The 21,119-nt window shown below is 34.3% G+C and overlaps 3 protein-coding genes across 3 annotated transcripts in view; 1 reads left to right on the top strand and 2 right to left on the bottom strand.

Annotated features, from left to right (window-relative positions):
* LOC125673762 (uncharacterized) overlaps positions 1–2,377 on the bottom strand; it is a 39,801-nt gene extending 37,424 nt beyond the window's left edge. Inside the window, exon 1 of the mRNA XM_048910562.2 lies at positions 2,263–2,377. The gene's annotated coding sequence lies outside the window, so the exon portion shown is untranslated. The remainder of the gene's footprint in view (positions 1–2,262) is intronic.
* A 10,867-nt stretch (positions 2,378–13,244) lies between these two features.
* LOC125653114 (uncharacterized) lies at positions 13,245–19,241 on the bottom strand. The gene is made up of 5 exons (XM_056160907.1): positions 19,213–19,241; positions 18,656–19,124; positions 17,458–17,958; positions 16,020–17,332; positions 13,245–14,033 (listed from the first exon to the last, which is right to left on the bottom strand). The coding sequence occupies exons 1-4, from the start codon at positions 19,239–19,241 to the stop codon at positions 16,028–16,030; spliced, it is 2,304 nt and encodes a 767-aa protein (XP_056016882.1). The 3' UTR covers positions 13,245–14,033; positions 16,020–16,027.
* LOC125677299 (uncharacterized) lies at positions 13,532–15,981 on the top strand. The gene is made up of 3 exons (XM_048915308.2): positions 13,532–14,041; positions 14,481–14,619; positions 15,214–15,981. The coding sequence occupies exons 1-3, from the start codon at positions 13,532–13,534 to the stop codon at positions 15,681–15,683; spliced, it is 1,119 nt and encodes a 372-aa protein (XP_048771265.2). The 3' UTR covers positions 15,684–15,981.
* Positions 19,242–21,119: the final 1,878 nt, after the last annotated feature.

The raw sequence follows: 21,119 nt of genomic DNA, 5'->3' as shown, positions 1-21,119 counted from the left end.
AATAATAGAAGGGTCTTCCGCTGAAGACGGAAGACCCTAATAATAAGAAAAGTGAAAAATCAACAATAGAATAATAGAAGGGTCTTCCGCTGAAGACGGAAGACCCTAATAAGAAGAAAAGTGAAAAATCAACAATAGAATAATAGAAGGGTCTTCCGCTGAAGACGGAAGACCCTAATAATAAGAATAATAAGAAACGGAGCAAAAACAATATGTCTCCGACACTTTGTGTTCGCAGACATAATAAGAAACGGTGCAAAAACAATATGTCTCCGACACTTTGTGTTTGGAGACATAATAATAGAGGAAAAGAAACATAAGAATCACTATAAGGTCTTCCGTTGAGACGGAAGACCTTAAAAAGTGAAAAAGAAACAATAGAATAATAGAAGGTTTTTCCGCTGAAGACGGAAGACCCTAATAAGAAAAGTGAAAAAGAAACAATAGAATAATAGAAGGGTCTTCCGCTGAAGACGGGAGACCCTAATAATAAGAAGAAGAAAAGTGAAAAATCAACAATAGAATAATAGAAGATCCTTCCGCTGAAGACGGAAGACCCTAATAAAAAAAGTGAAAAAGAAACAATAGAATAATAGAAGGGTCTTCCGTTGGAGACGGAAGACCCTAATAAAAACAAGAGGCCCATGGGCCACATCACTCACCTGAGTAACCTTGGTCCATATCAGAAGACTTTCCATATATATTTGCATGTAAAACCTTAGTCCCTATTATGGCCCAAACTACCCCTGGAGGCCATGGTTTTTCAAACTTGAATCTACACTATGTCAGAAAGCTTTCATGTAAATGTGAACTTCTTTGGCCTAATAGTTCTTGAGAAGAAGATTTTTAAAGATTTTCCCTAAATATTTGTATGTAAAACTTTGATCCCCTATTGTGGCCCCATCCTACCCCCGGGGGGCATGATTTTAACAAACCTGAATCTGCACTATATCAGAAAGCTTTCATATAAATCTCAGCTTTTCTGGCTCAGTGGTTCTGGGAAGAAGAATTTTAAAGATTTTTCTTATATATTTGTATGTAAAACTTTGACCCCCTATTGTGGCCCCATCCGACCCCCGGGGGCCATGATCTTAACAATTTATAATCTGCACTATATCAGGAAGCTTTCATATAAATCTCAGCTTTTCTGGCTCAGTGGTTTTTGAGAAGAAGATTTTTAAAGATTTTCCCTATATATTTGTATGTAAAACTTTGATCCCCTATTGTGGCCCCATCCGACCCCCGGGGGCCATGCTTTTAACAATTTAGAATCTGCATTATATAAGGAAGCTTTCATATAAATCTCAGCTTTTCTGGCTCAGTGGTTCTTGAGAAGAGGATTTTTAAAGATTTTCCCTATATATTTGTATGTAAAACTTTGATCCCCTATTGTGGCCCCATCCGACCCCAGGGGGCCATGATTTTAACAATTTAGAATCTGCATTATATAAGGAAGCTTTCATATAAATCTCAGCTTTTCTGGCTCAGTGGTTCTTGAGAAGAAGATTTTTAAAGATTTTCCCTATATACTTGTATGTAAAACTTTCATCCCCTATTGTGGCCCCATCCGACCCCCGGGGGCCATGATTTTAACAATTTAGAATCTACACTACCTAATAAAGCTTATCTATAAATTTCATCTTTTCTGGCCCAGTGGTTCTTGAGAAGAAAATTTTTTAATGACCCTACCCTATTTTTACCTTTTCTTGATTATCTCCCCTTGGAAGGTGGCCTGGTCCTTTATTTTAACAATTTAGCATTCCCTTTACCTAAGAATGTTTTGTGCCAACTTTGGTTGAAATTGGCCCAGTGGTTGTTGAGAAGAAGTTGAAAATGTGAAAAGTTTACAGACGGACAGACGGACGGACGGACGCCGGAATACGGGTGATCAGAAAAGCTCACTTGAGCTTTCAGCTCAGGTGAGCTAAAAAGTCAAAAAGAAACAATAGAATAATAGAAGGGTCTTCCGTTGGAGACGGAAGACCCTAATAAGAAGAAAATAAGAATAAGAATAATAAGAAACGGAGCAAAAACAATATATCTCCGACACTTTGTGTTCGGAGACATAATAATAAGAAACGGAGTAAAAACAATATGTTCCCAAACTTTGTTTGGGGAACATAATTATATTGATTGAATGTTTTGGAGCCTTGAACACCCCGTTCTGTTTACATCAGCACTTCTCAGTAAATTATCCGGAAAAAATCTAATTAGGTTGATCAAACGTAAATCGTCTAAACGATACAAAAATTCAATATCTACTTGCTCATGTTATTCTAGATTTCCACATGTAAGTTGTACAGCATTCACAATACGAAAAAAGTATGGTATGCATGGGTAGTTTAAAGATCTCTCTACAAACAAATCACGTGATGTGCACACCTGGATATCAATATTATCCTTAAATGGACTGGTTCACGATTTTTTAAGAAAATATTTCTTTATTTTTGATGTGAAACATTAAAAATATAACTCATTCAATGTTGACAACAAATTTTTACCTTCTGAATGCAAGAATAAAAGCAATATTTTAGCCTTAAATCTGTGTTATGAAAACAAAGACTCGAGTCTTTTTATGTATACAAACAAACCCGTAAAATATTAATTTTGTAATATAAAGCATCTCAATTTTGCACAGTCACAAATTTTAACTTTTAGATGATATATTTTACTCGACGGATGCTTGAAATGTGAAAGTTATAATAAACTTGGAATCCATTCTTTTGAAAATTTCGTTAACAATAACATATCGCAATCTTTGTTTACAAAACAAATAAATGAACTCTCTAACATGAGCTTCTGTGATAATGTATAACCTTAATTTTTATGTGAAATCTTTTCAACAAATTTGACAGTAAATTCTCATCAATAAAAGTGAAAAACAAAATTTTGGGGAAAATCGTGAATCAGTCCCTTTAAAACATATTGTTGGAATAAATTACGAACTTGTTTTGATATGTGAAAAATATGCTTTTTTATGAAAGGAATATCTAGATATTCACACAAGCTCTGATTGGAACAAATATCCTATATCAAAAATAATTACACAACCAAAGGCTTGTTCTAAAGTCTCAAGTTAGTAAAGTTTAACAGTGGGTCTCCGACCACGGGTATTTCATCTATGAAAATCACCTTCATAGATCGAAAATTCTACTTGTAAAGTATCCAGTTGCTCTGCATCCAATTGCAATGGTTTAAATTTCAAGCTTTGATTTGCATGTATACAGAATTTACATTGCTTTAATTTCATCGGGGCATTCTGACAGTCTTTTGCATAAAATCGTATTGTTGCTTGGTATAAAGCTGTGGCCACAATACTTTTTCCAACGCCTACTCCACCAACTAGGAAACAATCAAATGGCATGGCACCATTATCATTTTGTTCATGACTTGGTAGAAAAAGATCCTCTTTTTTTCATTTAAGCTCGAGCTCCTTGCTAAAAGTGAATTCATTCAGATTCATACAATTTACAAGTGTTTCACAACAGCAATTATGTTTACACGTTTAGTCTACACTGCTACCTTTGTAGAGTATTATCAGACTGAATATTGGTGACGTTCTCGAGCAATGTCAGACAAAACATCATAAGATTTCAAAAGAAAAGTTCGGTCTTCACATAGTAAAGTATTGATTAAGACAAACGATCTAGTGCATGCGCGCAATGACAATTGTAAAACCAAATACATTGTCTCTTGTGCTCTTATTTCAACATGTGGATGGAATCTTTTTCCTATATGCCTCATGATCGCGTGTTGTTGCAAACTTTTGTTTCCTTGAAGGGTTTCTTTGCATTCTTCTTACATTATGTTTGACATTCCCTTCTGCGACTTTGATATGTAAGAAACAAGCAGCAGAAGCATAAGTGTCACAAATGAACTGAACATCAGTATTTGCTTCCTATTTCAGAATGAAATCAATATATGACTTCACCCTTATTTCTGACACATTCCTTTTACGAAATATCTTTGGGGTTCTCAGAGGTGATCTTATGCTGCAATATACATTTCGGTGGTCGTGTGAAATGCCTTCAATAAGACGGGAAATGTTATTTCTTCATTTGATTTTAATTTGTTATTCAAATATGAACAAATACGCATATAGTCCTTTGCAATATCTGGGAATTTTTCCTTCTCAGACTCTCCAATATTCCAATATTTGAGTACTTGACATAGGAGGCAAGGGAAAATTAACGCGACATATTGTTTGTCCTTTTCCTTACAAGTCCTGGCATGTCTACGAGTTTTATAGTTTATAAGCTCTGGTATGTCATTTAAAGAATAAAAAGCTTTCTTTGTTGTTTCATCGGGTAATCAAGATAGCAAGCATTGCAGAAAAAATCATAACCCGAGTAAGCGGTTTATGCATTTTTTTTTCTGCAATAATTGCTACCTTCATCACCTGATGAAACATCAAAGAAAGACATTTCATTGTCTAGTTTTATATTTTTTTTAAATATAAACTAGATTTAAATATTTTAAAGATATTACATGGTTAACCCGTACGTAACAGAACAGCCAATGCACCATTTGACCTTGATGACACTCCATATTTGGTAATTGTTACACAGACAGATGGTACTAAAAAACCGGATCGAACTAGTTTGTAACAAATGTGTATTCATTGTCGCAGATGTAAGTAATGGCAATTTCAAAAGAAATATAAGAGAAAGAATTCAGTGAATGTAAATAGAATGTTTTGACAAGTACAATGCTTATATACAAATTAAGCTATATTTTTATCAAACTTGTGAACACCTTCAATCCAGACAAATATATGAATGTGTGGCGATCCTCCCTGTTGGAAATCTACTCGGTAAAAGTTGTCTATAGCTGTAACATATTTCCAAGTGGAGCCAAGGGTGACTTTAATACATCTGATATAGATACATGCACTCTGTGATCAATCTAATTAAAATTAGATCCTTTGATCCGCTCATCTACTATCGCTACTTAGGATCTAATTTTAATTAGATTGACTCTGTGATTAAAGTACAATGTATCTTGTGCAAGAGGAGGAGTCTATTTGAATGACCTCACATATTTCAATCCGTAAGAGGTTTTGGATGTTTTCATTTGTATAATCTAATTTACTTATTTTTTTAAAATTTTAATAGGTCAGTCCACCTACTCTGAGCAGCTGACAGTGAACAAAACTAAGTGGGTATGCCAAGCTGCCTGATCATAGCAAACATATTTTTCTTAGCATTTCCCCCAATAAGCTGGTGAGCCACGCGGTTTTCTTTAAATCCTAAGAGATAAATTCAGTCTTACATTATCATAAATGTTAAATACGTCTCCAACAGTAACCAGTAAACAGTGACTATTCTCCCTTCAGACTGAGACTTTAGCATTGAATTTGTTTCACTTTGATTTTCTTTGAAAACAATATTTTGAATTGAACATGCTGTCCGCCTATCAAAACTACGCAATGTCCACTTACAAATGGTGCTATAATAAACAGAGGTTTCACGATCTTTATTTTCAGGGCACATTTGATTGCAATGAATTATAGGGAATTATTTCTGCATATTTGTTTTGGTACAATCCAGGGGTGTCTGTCCCTCTACAGGTGAAAATGATATGGTTATCACATAATGATCTCACTTCAACTGAATGAAATAATGTATCATTATTTCCAGTTAGCCTACTTTTAAAGTTGGGAACCTCTGGAGGATTAGGAGGAAATTCCATCCCATTTACAACAGCCAAAGCTGGGATCTTGCATATCTTTATATTATTTTAACATGTATCACATACCCTTTCAATATCATCAATACTTATGAATCCCATCAAACACGTTTTTGCAAACAAGTCTGAGTACAACTAGAGCTCATAGATATTGGAGCCTGAGACACTTTTTGTGAAACCTTTTATATCTCCAAAGCAATTTATTCCCATCACTACATGTACTTTTGGAAGTGAGGTGAACATCAGGTGCAGTAATCAGTGGATTTGTTCCTGTAAAGTTACAAGTTCTTTCTAGATAGTCATGAAAAGCAGTGTGCTCTGAAATCAGGATATTCGTGTCTTCTGTTACAGAACTACAATAATTTTGGGTTCTCAATTTGTGATGTAATACTATCAACATTTCTCTTCTTCTTTTTTCAACCACTTTTACACATTGTAATTGCAAATCCAATTCACCATTTAAAATCATAGCTCCCCCTATTCGCATTTTTGTCATAAATGTAGTTCACAATGCACTTCTTTCAGAAGAATTGTTCAACTCAAAGACACATATATTTTTAAAAAAATGAACAAGGTTCCTCCAATGAATAGGAAACTGATAACACAGATGTACTATTTGGAAAACACAAACAATTGATTCCTCTACTATGCGAGTCAAATACATGGTATGCTCCAGTTCATTAATTGCTGCAGAATGAAAAGTGAACAGCAAAGGACCTTCCTGACGAGCTATATAGGAAACTGAATTTAAGCTTGGTAGTCCCAATCCATCTGCGCAACCTTCCTTACACATAGTTCCTACATATGATTTTGTTCACGAATAGTGAAACAACTACCATAGTGCACAATATTGGTAAATCCGAATAATGTAAAAGCTCATGATACTCTCCTTGACTGCAAAGTTTCTGGTAAAGCATATCACCTGACACTAATATTGAAGTCATATCTTACCTGACAATTTCTTAAAATCTTTTTAAATATTATTTCATTATGAATGTAATGCAATTTATTACACACTGCCTTCCTCTCAAACATTTTGAAAAACGTTCATGACCTTGAGAAAATATGCCCAGACAATTTTTCTTTCATTTACAGCTGTAATTGTTGCACTTGACATTTTACAGAATAATTGAGGCAACATTTACTTCCGTTTAGAATATTGATATGCTTGTCCAGTGCAAAGAGGTCTGTCAATGAATGCTATGTGACAGAGGATTTTTCTGACTTGTAAGTAATTTGCACTGACCAGTACCACTTGCAATTATTCTAACAATTAATAAACCAATTTGGTCTTGGATTTCTCAAAAAAATCTCAAATCTTAAACTCAGTTTCAACTTAACTCTGAGTTTTTATCTCAGATGAGACTTTGCTCAAATTACATTTCTCAAAACGATCTTAGTTAAATTTCAGCTGAGTTAATCTTATTACTCAGCTGAGTTTATTCCTCACGACACTAAGCGGCCCGTCTGTCAAAAAACGTAACTTCCGCACAGCTGTATCTTTCGTAAACAAATCGTCTGCGTGTCTTCTGCCGCGTATAACGTCAAGATGGAGGACTTTCCTAAAGCACGGAAACCAAATTGGACCGAGAGAGAGCGTTTGGCCTTAGTGGAGGCGGTCCGATGCAGAGAGGACCGCCTTTTCGGTAAAATGAAGGGGGCAGGGGGTGTGAAGAACTCACGTGTGAAGGAATCGGCGTGGGAGGAAGTCGCCCAATTCGTCAATGCGTAAGTACTGTATAGACCAAATATTTTTTTCAGATCAACAAATTCTGTGTAAGTCTATCTAATTATCCATAAATGCGCACGTTCCCTTTTATTGAAAAGAAGTTCATCCCCTGAACATTGCACAAACGCATGTTTTTAAAAAAATAATTAATTTAATCGGATGAAATTAATCTTAATTAAAATTGAAAATTTCTTAACTATGTTTGACATCCATATATTTATTATTAAAGTCGAGTGTTTGTTGATACATTTTATTGAGACGAATTGTATTCAATGGTACCGATCTGCTCATTTTGTTTACCGGAAGCGGGACCATCGTATCATACGAGTTTAGGATTACCCCGAATGCCGAATCTACACCTTGCTTCGATTGCAACGGGAGTATATTTCCATTGCCCCTATATAAACTCGATTTCTATTCATAAGAAATATTATCATCTCACTATGATTAAGACGAACATGTTTTACACATACACTTTATTACTTGCTATATGTACCAGTGCAGTGCGGTTCCGAATTTGAACAGTTCGAGTTTTGATTAACTGAGGAAGTAGTCGTAATATACCACAGACGCTTGTGTTATAAACTTTTGAATCAATGGCTAACTGTTTTAATGATTTCTTTTGTAATGTAGGACATGAAATAGGAAAGCATTGTTATTCTTCTTTACCGGATGTGGAACATCTAAAACCGCCAGGTTCATTTAAAATTCCAGAAATTACAATTGAATTTATTGCAAATGAAATATCAAAATGGCATTCTCGAAACCACAGGTATTGATGGTATGTCTGTAAAACTCTTAAAGTTGTCATTTAATCATATTGGTGATATCTTACAATTTATTTTTAGCAAATCCATATCCTCATGCACATTTGTGGAAAGAGCTAGGGTAGTCCCATTGTACAAAGCAGGTGGTGAGCATTTGGTAAATAATTACAGACCAGTTTCTATTTTACCAGTTGTCAGTAAGATTATTGAACGACATGTCTTCAATTCCTTTTAGGGATATTTATCCATAAACAAATTACAGATAGTCAATCTGGATTTATACCAAGTCATTCATGTGAGACAGCGTTGAATGGTCTCAATGATAAATGGTTCAAAAACATGGACAATGGAAAGCTTACAGTGATTCTGTTTATTTACTTGCGCAAGGCCTTTGATATAGTCAACCATGAAGTATTTTTGCATAAACATGTCTTTTAGAATTTGTCACAATACACAATACTATTAAATGGTTTCAATCATACCTTACAAGTCGTAAGCAATGTGTCAGTTGGAGAGGTGTGTTATCTAGAGAAAAAAGTATATCCTTAGGAGTTCCTCAGGGGTCAATTTTGGATCATTACTTTTTATTTTGTACATTCACGATTATCCAAAATGTCTTAAACACTCTTCAGTTACACTGTATGCAGACGACACTTCACAGGACGTGAGTGAGATGTTGATGCAATTGAATAAAAATTATAAGAGGACCTTAAGTTGGGTGCAGAATAGATGCTTAAAAATAAACTCAGCATGAATCTTCAAAAATCACAATGTATGCTTATTGGCACGTCTCATAGGTTACGGAAATGTCGGATGTTAAATATAGATTTTAATGGTGTACAGATTGAATTTGTGAAAGAGGCTAAACTATTAGGTGTTTATATAGTTAATACTTCATCATGGGGTGCACATGTGGAGTTTATTTCAAAGAAAATTGTAAGAAAACCTGCTGTACTTAAGAGAGTGTGTTATTTTATACCACCAAATGCACTTATTAAGGTTTCTAATAGTATTGTTTTTCCACATTTTACTTAACGCTGTACTATCTGGTGTAACGTAAAAAATCAACTATGTTTAGAAAAAAATTCAAGCTGCAAAGGAGGCCAGCAACAATACTTTTAAATATTCGAGATACCAGAACCTCTACTGGGTTTTTATTTTCCTGTTTGAACTGGATGCCAATTAAGGATCATTTTATGCTTAGAAAGGTTGTCTTTCTGTTCAAAGTTTTAAACAATCAAATGCCAAATTACCTAAACGTGTTTAAATATACAAGAGATGTGATTTGCCGCCAAACCAGGTCGAATGATTATATGTCTAATTTATTATATCTACCAACAGCTAAAACTGAAAATTTTAAACGTTCATACAGTTACTCTTCTGCATTCCTTTGGAATAAACTGTCTCAAATGTTAGAAGCTCTGGTTCGGTTGGCATTTTTAAAGCTGTTTATTTGATGGAATATTTTCATAGAAGTAGCACTTAAACATCGTGCTTTCCTCTCTTTGTGTCAAATGTAGTTGTGATATGGCACTGTGTGTGTGTGTGTCTTATGCTATTTTTTCTTCTTTCCTTTTATGTCATGTATTCATATTTAGGTAATAATTTTATCACTAATTAGGTGTGTCTTATGCATATTTCCCCCCTTTTCCTTTTATATCGTATTCATGTTTATATACTAATTTTAGATGTTAATTCTATGTTTGTGTATATGTTTTAATGCAGGACCACAATGGAAAGTAGCTATATGCTAATTTGTGTTATCCTGGAGAAATAAAGGCTATCATTATTATTACTACACTCGGCCCGGAAAAGACATGGTAATGTATAACTTGACGCTGAGGACACCAATCTAATTAAATTCAGACTTCTTAGATCCGCGCTGTGAAGTTATGCAGACGTGAGGTGATAATTGTATATATTGGATGAATAGAGACTTTTGATCTACCTTATGTTTTTTTTAAGATAACGATTAAAAAAAAGAATGCATTGCTAATTGCCGCCAGATCAGACTGGCTTCGTCGTTGGTGTATAAATACTGTCCACAACAATAGTCGCCTGAAAGAATATAGTTTGGGTTCATTAAGTTATTAGTCCATATATCAATGGTTATTATTTGTAAAGTGAAATTCGATGAATTGATGCATTTTTTATTTCTTCAAACAATATTTTGTTATTTATCGAAATTAAATGAATTTACCATTCCATTACATGGTTTGTAAACAATATATATATATATATATATATATATATAATTATATATATATATATATATAAAGCACTAAATAATCACAACTAGGTACTGAAAATTTTCGCCCCAGCCCGGGGTCGAACCAGCGACCTGCGGCACCCACCACCTAGCAAGACTGTCAAACCAGTGCGTAAGTCCACTCGGCCACAACGACTTCCACTCGGCCACAACGAAATTTTCAGTACCTAGTTGTGATTATTTAGTGCTTTATATATAAATTAATTGATTATCACATGTATCGTTTAGATCCTAGGGGTAAACGTAAGGTTGGGTGTTATAATTGTTTGTTTGTGCTTTATATATATATATATATATATATATATATATATATATATATATATAGTGGGATAAGTCTCCGATATAATCTTCTAGAGTGCTCGACGTGGCCTCACGGAGCTACATAAATTGATGATCAAATGGAGTTCAATCACATAACATTTCTCTACAGGCTGTTTCGTAAGGGGATGGTTTCTCCTCGCTCGTCGGGAGAAAAATGACACCTAACGAAAAACATCCGCATATAAATTTGCTGAGCTCGGTGGTATTCTTTTTCGTGGGATTACGGAATGAATGAGTGTGGTTGGCGTATCTTAATTTGAATTCGGTGTCTGCTAGTCCCACGTAGCTCAACAAATTTATATGGACATTGAAAGACAAAAATATTGACTACAAAATCAAGTGGGAAATTTTAGGAAAAACATCATCATGCTCAAACATTTCAAAAAAGTGCAACCTTTGTATTCTAGAGAAATTCTTTATAATATGTCATCCCGAAAAATCTTCATTGAATAAGCGTTCAGAACTTGTCAGCACTTGCCGCCATTCCCATAACTTTCTATTTACTCAGTCCTGTGTATAATCATGCTTAGCAACTATCCAGTATGTTTCTGGATGTTTTTCGTTAGATGTCATTTTTCTCCCGACGAGTGAGGAGAAACCATCCCCTTACGAAACAGCCTGTAGAGAAATAAATGTTATGTGATTGAACTTCATTTGATCATATATATATATATATATATATATATATATATATATGATAGGGACGGACTTTTTGGCTGGAATGACTAGGGGTCGGATCGACTGGGGCTGTATCGACTGGGAATGGATTGACTTGGGGCCGGATTAACAAACATCTGTTCTAGTAAGTCTGATGATTTGCTTGCCTACAGCCTAGTCTGGTCCCCCTTCCCACAATTCCGTTCGCGCACTCTCTACATTGAGGTCAGGCACCGGTTGATTTGGTGTATGACATTGCGCAATTCTAAAATGGCGGACAAAGTAAGTTTTCATCTCTAGAAAGAATACATAAACCCTCTCATTTTACTTTAGAACAACTTATTTCACTATTTCGTTTTGTTGACTTAAGTTCCTTTCTTTTTATTTCCCGTTTCTTTTTACTTATTTAGACGAAAATAGCTTCGAAATCACCAGACTGAAAATTGTTTACATTTTGAACACGTGGAGGTAGTCAAAATTGACTTCCAATATTTACATTGTCTTGTACCGACATCGAAATTTTATTATCGCATCCCGTGTATATATGACTGATCTGTGTATTGGTATGCAATTTTGCATATGTCGCTCCCCATTTAATGTAGCAGAACGACCAAAGTTTTCGATCGCGATTCCACGTGGTTTGACCCACTGTTGCACATACTTTACGTAAGGAAAGTGTTTATACTTAAACTATATCTTATTCTAGGCAGTGTCATCTCAACCAAATACAGTTAAAGGGTTTAGTTTTGCATTGTTTATCCCCGAACCCTCCCAATATTGCATCCATTTCTGTATTGTTTGCATGCTCAATGTTGGTGTGTATAGCCTGCATGGGGGAGGTTAAAATTATTTCCAACCCCCTGTTAATCTCATAATTGCATGTTACCAACACCCTACCCAGTATGTCAACTATAATGGATGTATCTAATATTTCTATTTCATGGAGACTTGTGGGTTCAAATCCCACCACTACTGATGTTTAAAGTAAGTCAAAAGTGGTGCTAATTTGGTAGGTCACCATGATCTAATACCTGTACTATCCTTGCATGCATGGTCATCTTTTTACCCAAGCTATCTTTTGATATGTACAGTTAATACATTCATTCATTTGCATGTTGTCCATTTTACAATTCTTCTACCATGATGATTGATCTAATACCTGTACTATCCAGCATATCTACTCTAATGCATGTATCTAATATTTCTATTTCATGGAGACTTGTGGGTTCAAATCCCACCACTACTGATGTTTAGTAAGTCAAAAGTAGTGCTAATTTGGTAGGTCACCATGATCTAATACCTGTACTATCCAGCATGTCTAATATTATAATGCATGTACAAATGTATCTAAAATGTCTTCTTCGTAGAGACTTGCTGCTTCCATAATTTTTGTCTTTTGCCAACCTATACTTACATGTATTAGTCTGTTTAGTTGCCTCTATCATTTGGGTACAAATAATTATTTAGTGTACATTCTGTTTATTGTATGAGTCAGAAATATTTTAAAAATTTTTTATCTCATAAATATAATTTATTTCTTTATTGTTCTCTACATCTTTCAAGTTTGATTTTTTTTTTATCATTCTTTACTTTTGAATCTTGGTTAAATTCATCTTTATCCGATTTACATTCAACTTTCCTATCCCTGCCAAAGGTGTCATTAAAATTCATTTTCATCTCTATCTTTAGGCTGGTATTTGCAACATTGAGGAGAATATTAAATTCAAAAGAGGACTGCAGCTGTTGAATTTACATTGTGGTTCAGAAATAAACTTTCTGAAACCAAAGCAAGTTATAACAATCAAAAGTGCTCTAAAAAATGACTGTATATCAATATTGCCCACTGGCTATGGAAAGTCTTTAATATTTGAAATTCTTCCTTTTGTTGACTTTTCATTATATGATAGACAGTGTTTGGTTGTATTAGTATGTCCATTGAATGTCATCATAGAGCAGGAAATTGCAAAACTGGGTTCTAAATCAATAAGAGCATCAGATCTAGTAAATGATGACGAGAGTGACAATTTAACCAAGTTGAAGTCTATTTTGTATGTTGTTGGACATCCAGAGGATATCACTAAGCCAAGTATTCTAGAAAAGATGTCAACACTTCACAGACGAACATATATTGTAGTGGACGAAGCCCACCTGGTTCCACAGTGGGGGGAGGAATTTAGACCCATGTTTAAAAATATTTGCAACGTAAGATCCATAGACTCAAACCTCATCTCTGTCCTAGCATTAACAGCCACTGCTTCTGTAAAACTTCAAAAAACAATTGTTTCACAGCTTACTATGAGAAAGCCTGTATTTCTTAGATCATTACCTATTCTTAATGGCAACATAAAGATAATTATTCGAGAACGCCCTCCATCAACTGGGGGCAATAACAAAGTAGAGTTTGCATATGACTACATTTACAAACCGGTTTTTCTTGATCTTCTAATGAATGCAGATTCTTTCCCTCTTACAATAATATATTCCAAGTTAAAATGGTGTGCCTACAGTTATGACCTTGCAAAACGCATATTGAAAGATGACATGTATCTGGGTACTCCTTGTCCAGAAAACAGCCGTGTTGTACAGTACCACTCAACACAACCTGAAAATGTATGTTCTACTTGATGTTTTAAAAATTCAGTATCAATTAATGCTTTGTTTATATCTGTAACATAATGTAAAAGAAAAACCAAATTTCTATATCATCCAGTAATTCTTGTGTTTAGAGGTAGACTATAGAATATATTAATACTGTAGTCGCATCTGTAACCTTAGTGACACTTTACTGTCTCAATTTTTAGTCTCACTACCAGGAACCTTCACTGTACATGTACCTGGATATTTTAATGCGAGTTTGAATCACGCTACTGACTCTAAAACATTACTTTTTGCAAAATAAAATTTAGTTCAATATTACAAACTTATACCCTCTTTTCCATTATTTTTGTGCCTTGTTTGTTTAAGAAATAAAAATAAAAAGTCTACCTCTATATACATAACTTATAACGAACATAGTAGTGGTATTTAATTATGATCAATACTTATTAAGGTAAATTCACAAATCATTGAGGAGTTAAAGAACAATGACAGAGTGAAAGTTGTCTTGGCCACCATTGCGCTTGGAATGGGAGCTGACCTGCAAAATGTGAAACGCATTATTCATGCTGGACCGCCAACCAGTCCAGAAGGTAAACTATTTACTCAAAAATCTCAAACAAACAATTTGTGATACATACAATTCTTCTAAAAGGAACACTTGTACCCTTCTTGACATTCATTTTTTCAGCTGAACATGCAATAATTTTACCCAGATGTGTATTTATGATCCCTTTAGCATCTGCTGGTTGACAGACCAAATGTTGTCTAATCAATATCTCTAGATAGCTTGAGAGACATTAAACTTGTTACACTGGTATATCCTAAAAAGTAGATGACCCCTATTGATATTGAGGTCACAAGGTCAAAGTACTCCTGACATAAGAAATATTGTCTGCTTAATATCTTATGAATCCTTATTGTGACATACATGATTCAACTTGGTACACTGGTACCTCCTAAAAATTAGATGACCCTTGTTGTTTTTCAGATCACAATATTGAAGGTCTTCAATCAAATTACTGGTAGACTTTTAAATTTAATGTTGATAATTTTCAATATTGCTACATGGGAGGGAGAGCATACATGTTTCTAAAACATATCTTGTTTTTCAATATGTTCTTTTGAATAATGACAAATTTAGAAAGAATAAGTTTATTTCATTGATCACCTTTATTTTTGTACAGTGTATGTACAAGAGGTTGGACGTGCTGGAAGAGATGGTCAAGCAGCAGAAGCTGTTTTATACTTCAATAACTCTGATCTTGCAGAGAAACCTGTCGAAAAAGGCATGATCGAGTTTGTTCGGTTAAAGTCATGCAGGAGACAGTACCTATCTACATACTTTGATGCACCCATTGAAAGTGTCAATAACTGTTGTGATGTGTGTAGCAATGACAGATCAAATATCCGTGGTTTTAAGGTTCCCTCACTGGAACAAAGACATCATGTGAGACTCTCTCTTCAAACATATGTAAATGATGACTCTTCAGGAGAGTTAGCATTTCTTTTGTCTGAGGAAAAGCTTCAGACAATTGTTCATTGTTTTGAGTACATCAGAGATGAGACATCTCTTTCATCATTGTTAAATGCAAATGTACCCGAGGCGGTTTCTAATTCTCTTTTTTCTATCTTATCATTGTTTCAAAATTCTTAAACTTATTCTGTTCGACATTGATGGATTGATATATTGTGACTTTTAATACCAATGTCAGTTCTACTTTTTTGTAATTCCACGGACTTAATAATAATTTCAGGTTTTGATAATACATGTATACTTACTTAATAGTGCACTTGCAACATCAGTCTCATCAACTGATTAGCAAATTCCGGAATTCATGCATTTTAAAAAGTTTCAATATGCGTAAATTTTGCTTTCATCACAAGTACTTGATTGGTGTACAATAAGCAGTGTGAAAGGTGCTAAAATATGATTACTGCTAAATAAAATATGATTACAATTTGAATGTGCAATTGTCAAGAAAGTACTTACTAAGTAGCCTACTTCCCAGAGTCATAGTCCAGGATGCTCTGATGATGTTGCACCCAAGCCTTGTATTTTTCAGCATCAACAGAAAAGAGAAGAGGACTAGTTAGTCCTTTGAAAAATTCAAAAGATCTTCCAGGTGTATGTTTAAATGGATGAACTTCACAAATATCTTGCATCATTTTCAATTCATCATCTTTGGCACTTTTCAATTTGTGTCGATGAGAACGTAAAATGACACTTGTGTCCGTGTCATATTGATGAGAGATGGCATCCATTCCAGCTAATGCTTTTGACCTTTTCATGATGATTTCGGGTGTTTTGTTGGAGCCCAGGCTTTTAAGCATAGATTTGGTCTTTTGGACCATATGCTCCATATATAGGTCTGCAGGGATGGATGAGTCTAGTCTCCCCTGTGTATTCACAAACAGACCGTGAATGGACTGATATGAGGTCTGTAGGCTATATGATGACTGGTGAAAGCACAGAAAACGCAAAATTTCCAATGCATACTTTGAATTGTTGTTTACTGTTTTGAACATCATCATCATGCATTTCAGAACTGTCATCAACCTGGCTCTATCAGGAGTTTTACAAACTTCCTGAAATTCTAGAAACATTAGTCCCAATTCCATTACCAAAACTCCATAGTTGTACACATCATCCCCATTATTCTGACTCCTTACAGTTTGTTGATTTGATAATGGGATATGGATTGGAATCTGTGTCCCATCTGGTAACTTCAAATTTAAAGTTTTCTTTGTACAGTTTATTTGCTGATGTTTTTGGAATATGTATTCATCCAGGAAATTTGCAAGGACATCATCCTGCCATTTTTTAAGTTCTGAGGGGTCTGATGGAGGTTTATGTTTTGTTAATGGTGAGTCCATGTCTTGCATACCAAAATATTCCATGAGAGCAGCAGCAATATACGATTTTACAAAGCTGACAATAAAGTCCTTGTCATCATCATAATGATTTTGGACGTCTTCATGTACAGATGACCTATTTATCTTGATTTTCTCTCCATTTAATGTTCCTTTTTCAAATACCTTTTTGTTAAAAAGTATTTTGAACATCAAGTCCAGAAAGTTCATGGAGGTATGAAAAAGCTCAAATGATATCGGGTAGAGATTCTTGAATCTTTCTTTGGCTGTATATGCACCACTTCGAAGAGTTTTGGCACCTGAAAATCTCTCGCGTGTTAATTGATCACCCCCAATTTGTATGGAATTGAAGCTGATTTCTGATTTTTCATTTATTTCTGTAACAAACTCCTGATAAGAGTCCAACATTTTGACCACATCTGTGTAGTATTGCTCATTTAGAGGTTGACCACATCTGTGTAGTATTGCTCATTTAGAGGTTGACCACATCTGTGTAGTATTGCTCATTTAGAGGTTGACCACATCTGTGTAGTATTGCTCATTTAGAGGTTGACCACATCTGTGTAGTATTGCTCATTTAGAGGTTGAACAGGGAGGAGAATTGACCCATTTTTCTTTTGAATGATGTCAGGGTATTCAGGTCTGAAATCAGTAGCAGTGAGAAAAGACAATGCTGGAATAAGTTCTTGGGCTACTTTAGCTATGTGACAGGAATAATTTGTCTTCAAAGCAGCAATATCAAAATCAGATGGTAATATATGTGTCATGTTAAGCTCTCTTACTGGTCCTTGAGAGGCATCTGAGTATTGTTCAAATTCACAATTTTGAATTACAGCACATGATGCAAACCAGTGATATTGTTGATTGTTCTTGTCATTGCTGCGCTGAAACTTTTTCCCAACTTGAAAATTTACATTATCACCTATGAGACGATACCTTTTCCCATCTTTTAGCTCACCAAGAATGTTATCATAACAGCAATCACCAACTTCCTCTATGACCCTGAGTAATGTTGAGTATGAGCTTGTTATGCCAATGGGTTCCAATCGATCAAATACCTATTCAAAGAAAAGATTTTTTTTTCATATCAAACCTGCATAGATAAACATTGTACATATGTATAATAATTCTTACATGTTTCACTGCATGAATAATTTGTTTGTTTATTCATTGTATATAATCTTTTTGTTTATTTAATTGTATACATAATCACAGAGGGTATATATATATTCAAAGTCCAAAAGGACTTTTCATAAATTATGTTCATAAATATATGTCACTGCATTTTCAAAGTTTTACTTGATTTGCTCCAGGCTGACACCAACACATGTAACTACTTGAAAAATAAAACAAAAAACAAATGAAATCAAATGATAGTCATTATATAACTGTCATGATAACTGAGAAATGGAAAAAGTTGAAAGAGAAAAAAATAGAGAAAATTAAGGTAAGAAATACAGATAAGGAGTTCATAATTCATGGAGACTTCGCCAAGTAATATACACTGCTTTTGACCAGTGGTGGGATTCGAACCCACAAGTCTCCATGAGACTGAGTGAAGATTTATTGAGTATAGAGTAAGTTCATGTGGAGTTTGAGTTAAACAAGTTCGGATAGACACATTTTACCATTTAACCTTTTATATTTAATGAAACCAGCTGCATACTGTACACTTACCATACTTGTATATTCACAAATGATCAAAACTAAGCATTATGATAGTCATTTGTAACAAATATTACTTGAACATTTTACCTTTTCATGTGTCTGTTCATCTTTTAAAACAACAGCCAACATTCTCTGGACTAAACTCAGCTTGTGGTAACGTTCCTGCATCAATATGCCGTATATCAACCCCAGTTTTGGCACCAAGTTTTCTGGAAGACACTCTGTTGTCACCTTGTTTCTGGACATTACAGCAAGCAACATATTTGTTAGAGAAGGCTGACTATTGACCATTTCACTGACAACATCTGCCCACTTAAATGACTGTAGATCTTCAAAAGTTTTTCTGAACAAAACTGACTTATTATTTGTCATCTGAGCTGCATCCGAATCAATGCCATCTTTGAAGATTTTTTCAATCACATTTCTTGTTTGTTTGATTTCCATTATTTTATTTGCAATGTCATTGGCATTACCATGCAAAATTGTATCTAGAAGATCAGCTCTGTCTTGACAGCTAATACTGTGATCCATTTGATCAATGGGATAAGTTGTATTCCTTAAAATAATAATGTGCATTTGATTAACACTGTGTCTCAGTGGTTACAAATTATATTCAAAACCAATTGTACCTTCATCCTTCTTACCCACAAAACGTCCTTTGAACCAGAGGCATAATATACCTTAATCAGTATCAAGATTCAAAAAAATACAACTAATAACTTTCGAGAAATGTGTGATAATATTATGTTAGTAAATACTCTAGTACAAGGATATACGCAAAAGCATTACCTTTACATGCTGCTTGTATAATAAACAAGAGGCCCACAGAAGTTTTTCAAATAATAAAGACAATAATCACTATAATAATTTTGGCTCCATCCTGGAACCAAAACCTTACCCACTAGGATCATAAAATTTACAATTTTGGTAAAGGACTACTTACTCCCTCTAAACATCTATTTAGTTTCAATTTAGCATCAATAGCATTAAAGAAGATAATATTTGATATATACACTATTATATACCAAGTTTGGCCCCACTCAGAGTTAGAACCTCTACCCTGGGGATGATAAAATTTACATTTTTGATAGAGGCCTTCCAGTTCTACATCACTATGCATTCAGTTTTTTAGCAAGTGAGGTTCTAGAGAGGATTTTTGAAAATTGTCAATTTTGGGCAGTTTTGCTATCATTGCAATTTCTAAAGATATCAAAGAAACTGTAAATGATAGATATTGAATTTTCATACATCAAAACTGGAATTTCAGGAAGTGTAAAGGTAGATTTGGTGTGCCTGCAAATTGTTGGTGTCTGGATGTAGACAGACTTTACAGACGGTGGATCTTCTGTCACTTCCATGAATAAGGACTTGTTCCTCTGGAATTGTTGTCTACATGAATCTCCTTTGAATTAAATAAATTTGATAACAAAACATTGAAAAATAACATTGCATTACTCTCTAATTGTCAACAGTAAATCTCCTCAAATACAAATTGTGAAGAATGTTTTGAGTGAAGCCACACAAACATACAAGATGTGTGTGTGAAAGATTAATGCACCCATATGGTAAACAATTTGAAAAGGCCAAGGTTAATTTTTTTCAAAAGTAGGTCAAACCTCAAGGTTAAGGCCATGATGTAAAAAAAAAATTGCAACCCAAAGAAAGATCTAGTCAAAAGAAATAAAAATCCCCTCACTAATTGTTCAAAAGTGATGCCCAGAGTTTTTAAAAGGTTTTGTATGTGTATATGTATGTATGCATATATATGTGAATGTATGTTTATATTGTTTATATATATATATATATATAATTATTTTGTGTTCCACTTCCATTCTGACCTTGATATATATAGTCTGTGCCTGCTGCCCAATCCTATTCATTTTTAATAAAATATTGTTTAAATAAATGGTTTTGTGAACAGGCAGACAAACCAAAAGCAATATACGGCAAATTTTTCTCTAACTATATCCTTTGTTACTGTGACAAAAATTTCAAACGTCTTATTCATCATGTACTTGACACTTGTACATTATTTTTAAAACAACAGACTATTTAGTACATATGTTATGTACCTGTTCTTGAACAACCATGAACTTCTGAAAGATGACTGGCACAGTTCTGCCAAAACTCCTCAGAGTTTATAAGAGGTACTCCACCATTGATGGAAACATAATTCCTCAATGAAGCCCTTTCTTCTTTGGTCCATTGTTGTTTTCGTACATTTTCTTTGCCAAACTATAATATAGCAGTATTCATTATAAAGTGCATTATTTATCAAATTCATTTAATATTGTATGATCAGATCAAAGATATGAATTTACATTATATGTATCTATTATCTAATTGTAAAATTCACATATAGTGATTGAGATAACATTCTTATTCCTCAAATACCTTCTGTGGCTGCTGTGGAGTTGCTCCAGTAGGGGTACCACGTGACCTTTTTACAGACCGACGTGTCCTTACAGGAGACTTACTCATTGAATAATTATGGAAGGAAATGAAGGATGGATACCCCTAGAAAATCAGTTCAGCATATAAATTCAAGAGC

This window comes from Ostrea edulis, chromosome 3 (genome assembly GCF_947568905.1).
Source record: "Ostrea edulis chromosome 3, xbOstEdul1.1, whole genome shotgun sequence".
In the NCBI taxonomy this organism is placed as follows: domain Eukaryota; kingdom Metazoa; phylum Mollusca; class Bivalvia; order Ostreida; family Ostreidae; genus Ostrea; species Ostrea edulis.
The sequence above is the reverse complement of the archived record's forward strand: the minus strand, read 5'-3'. Positions and strand labels throughout refer to the sequence as shown.

Coding starts and splice junctions, on each gene's coding strand:
- LOC125677299 (XM_048915308.2), top strand. CDS start 13,532: ATGTCAACACTTCACAGACGAACATATATTGTAGTGGACGAAGCCCAC. Junction 14,042..14,480: donor ACTCAACACAACCTGAAAAT/GTATGTTCTACT, acceptor ATACTTATTAAG/GTAAATTCACAAATCATTGA. Junction 14,620..15,213: donor ACCGCCAACCAGTCCAGAAG/GTAAACTATTTA, acceptor ATTTTTGTACAG/TGTATGTACAAGAGGTTGGA.
- LOC125653114 (XM_056160907.1), bottom strand. CDS start 19,241: ATGCCTCTGGTTCAAAGGACGTTTTGTGG. Junction 17,959..18,655: donor ATGAACAGACACATGAAAAG/GTAAAATGTTCA, acceptor TTCTTTGAATAG/GTATTTGATCGATTGGAACC. Junction 17,333..17,457: donor ATGAGCAATACTACACAGAT/GTGGTCAACCTC, acceptor CCTCTAAATGAG/CAATACTACACAGATGTGGT.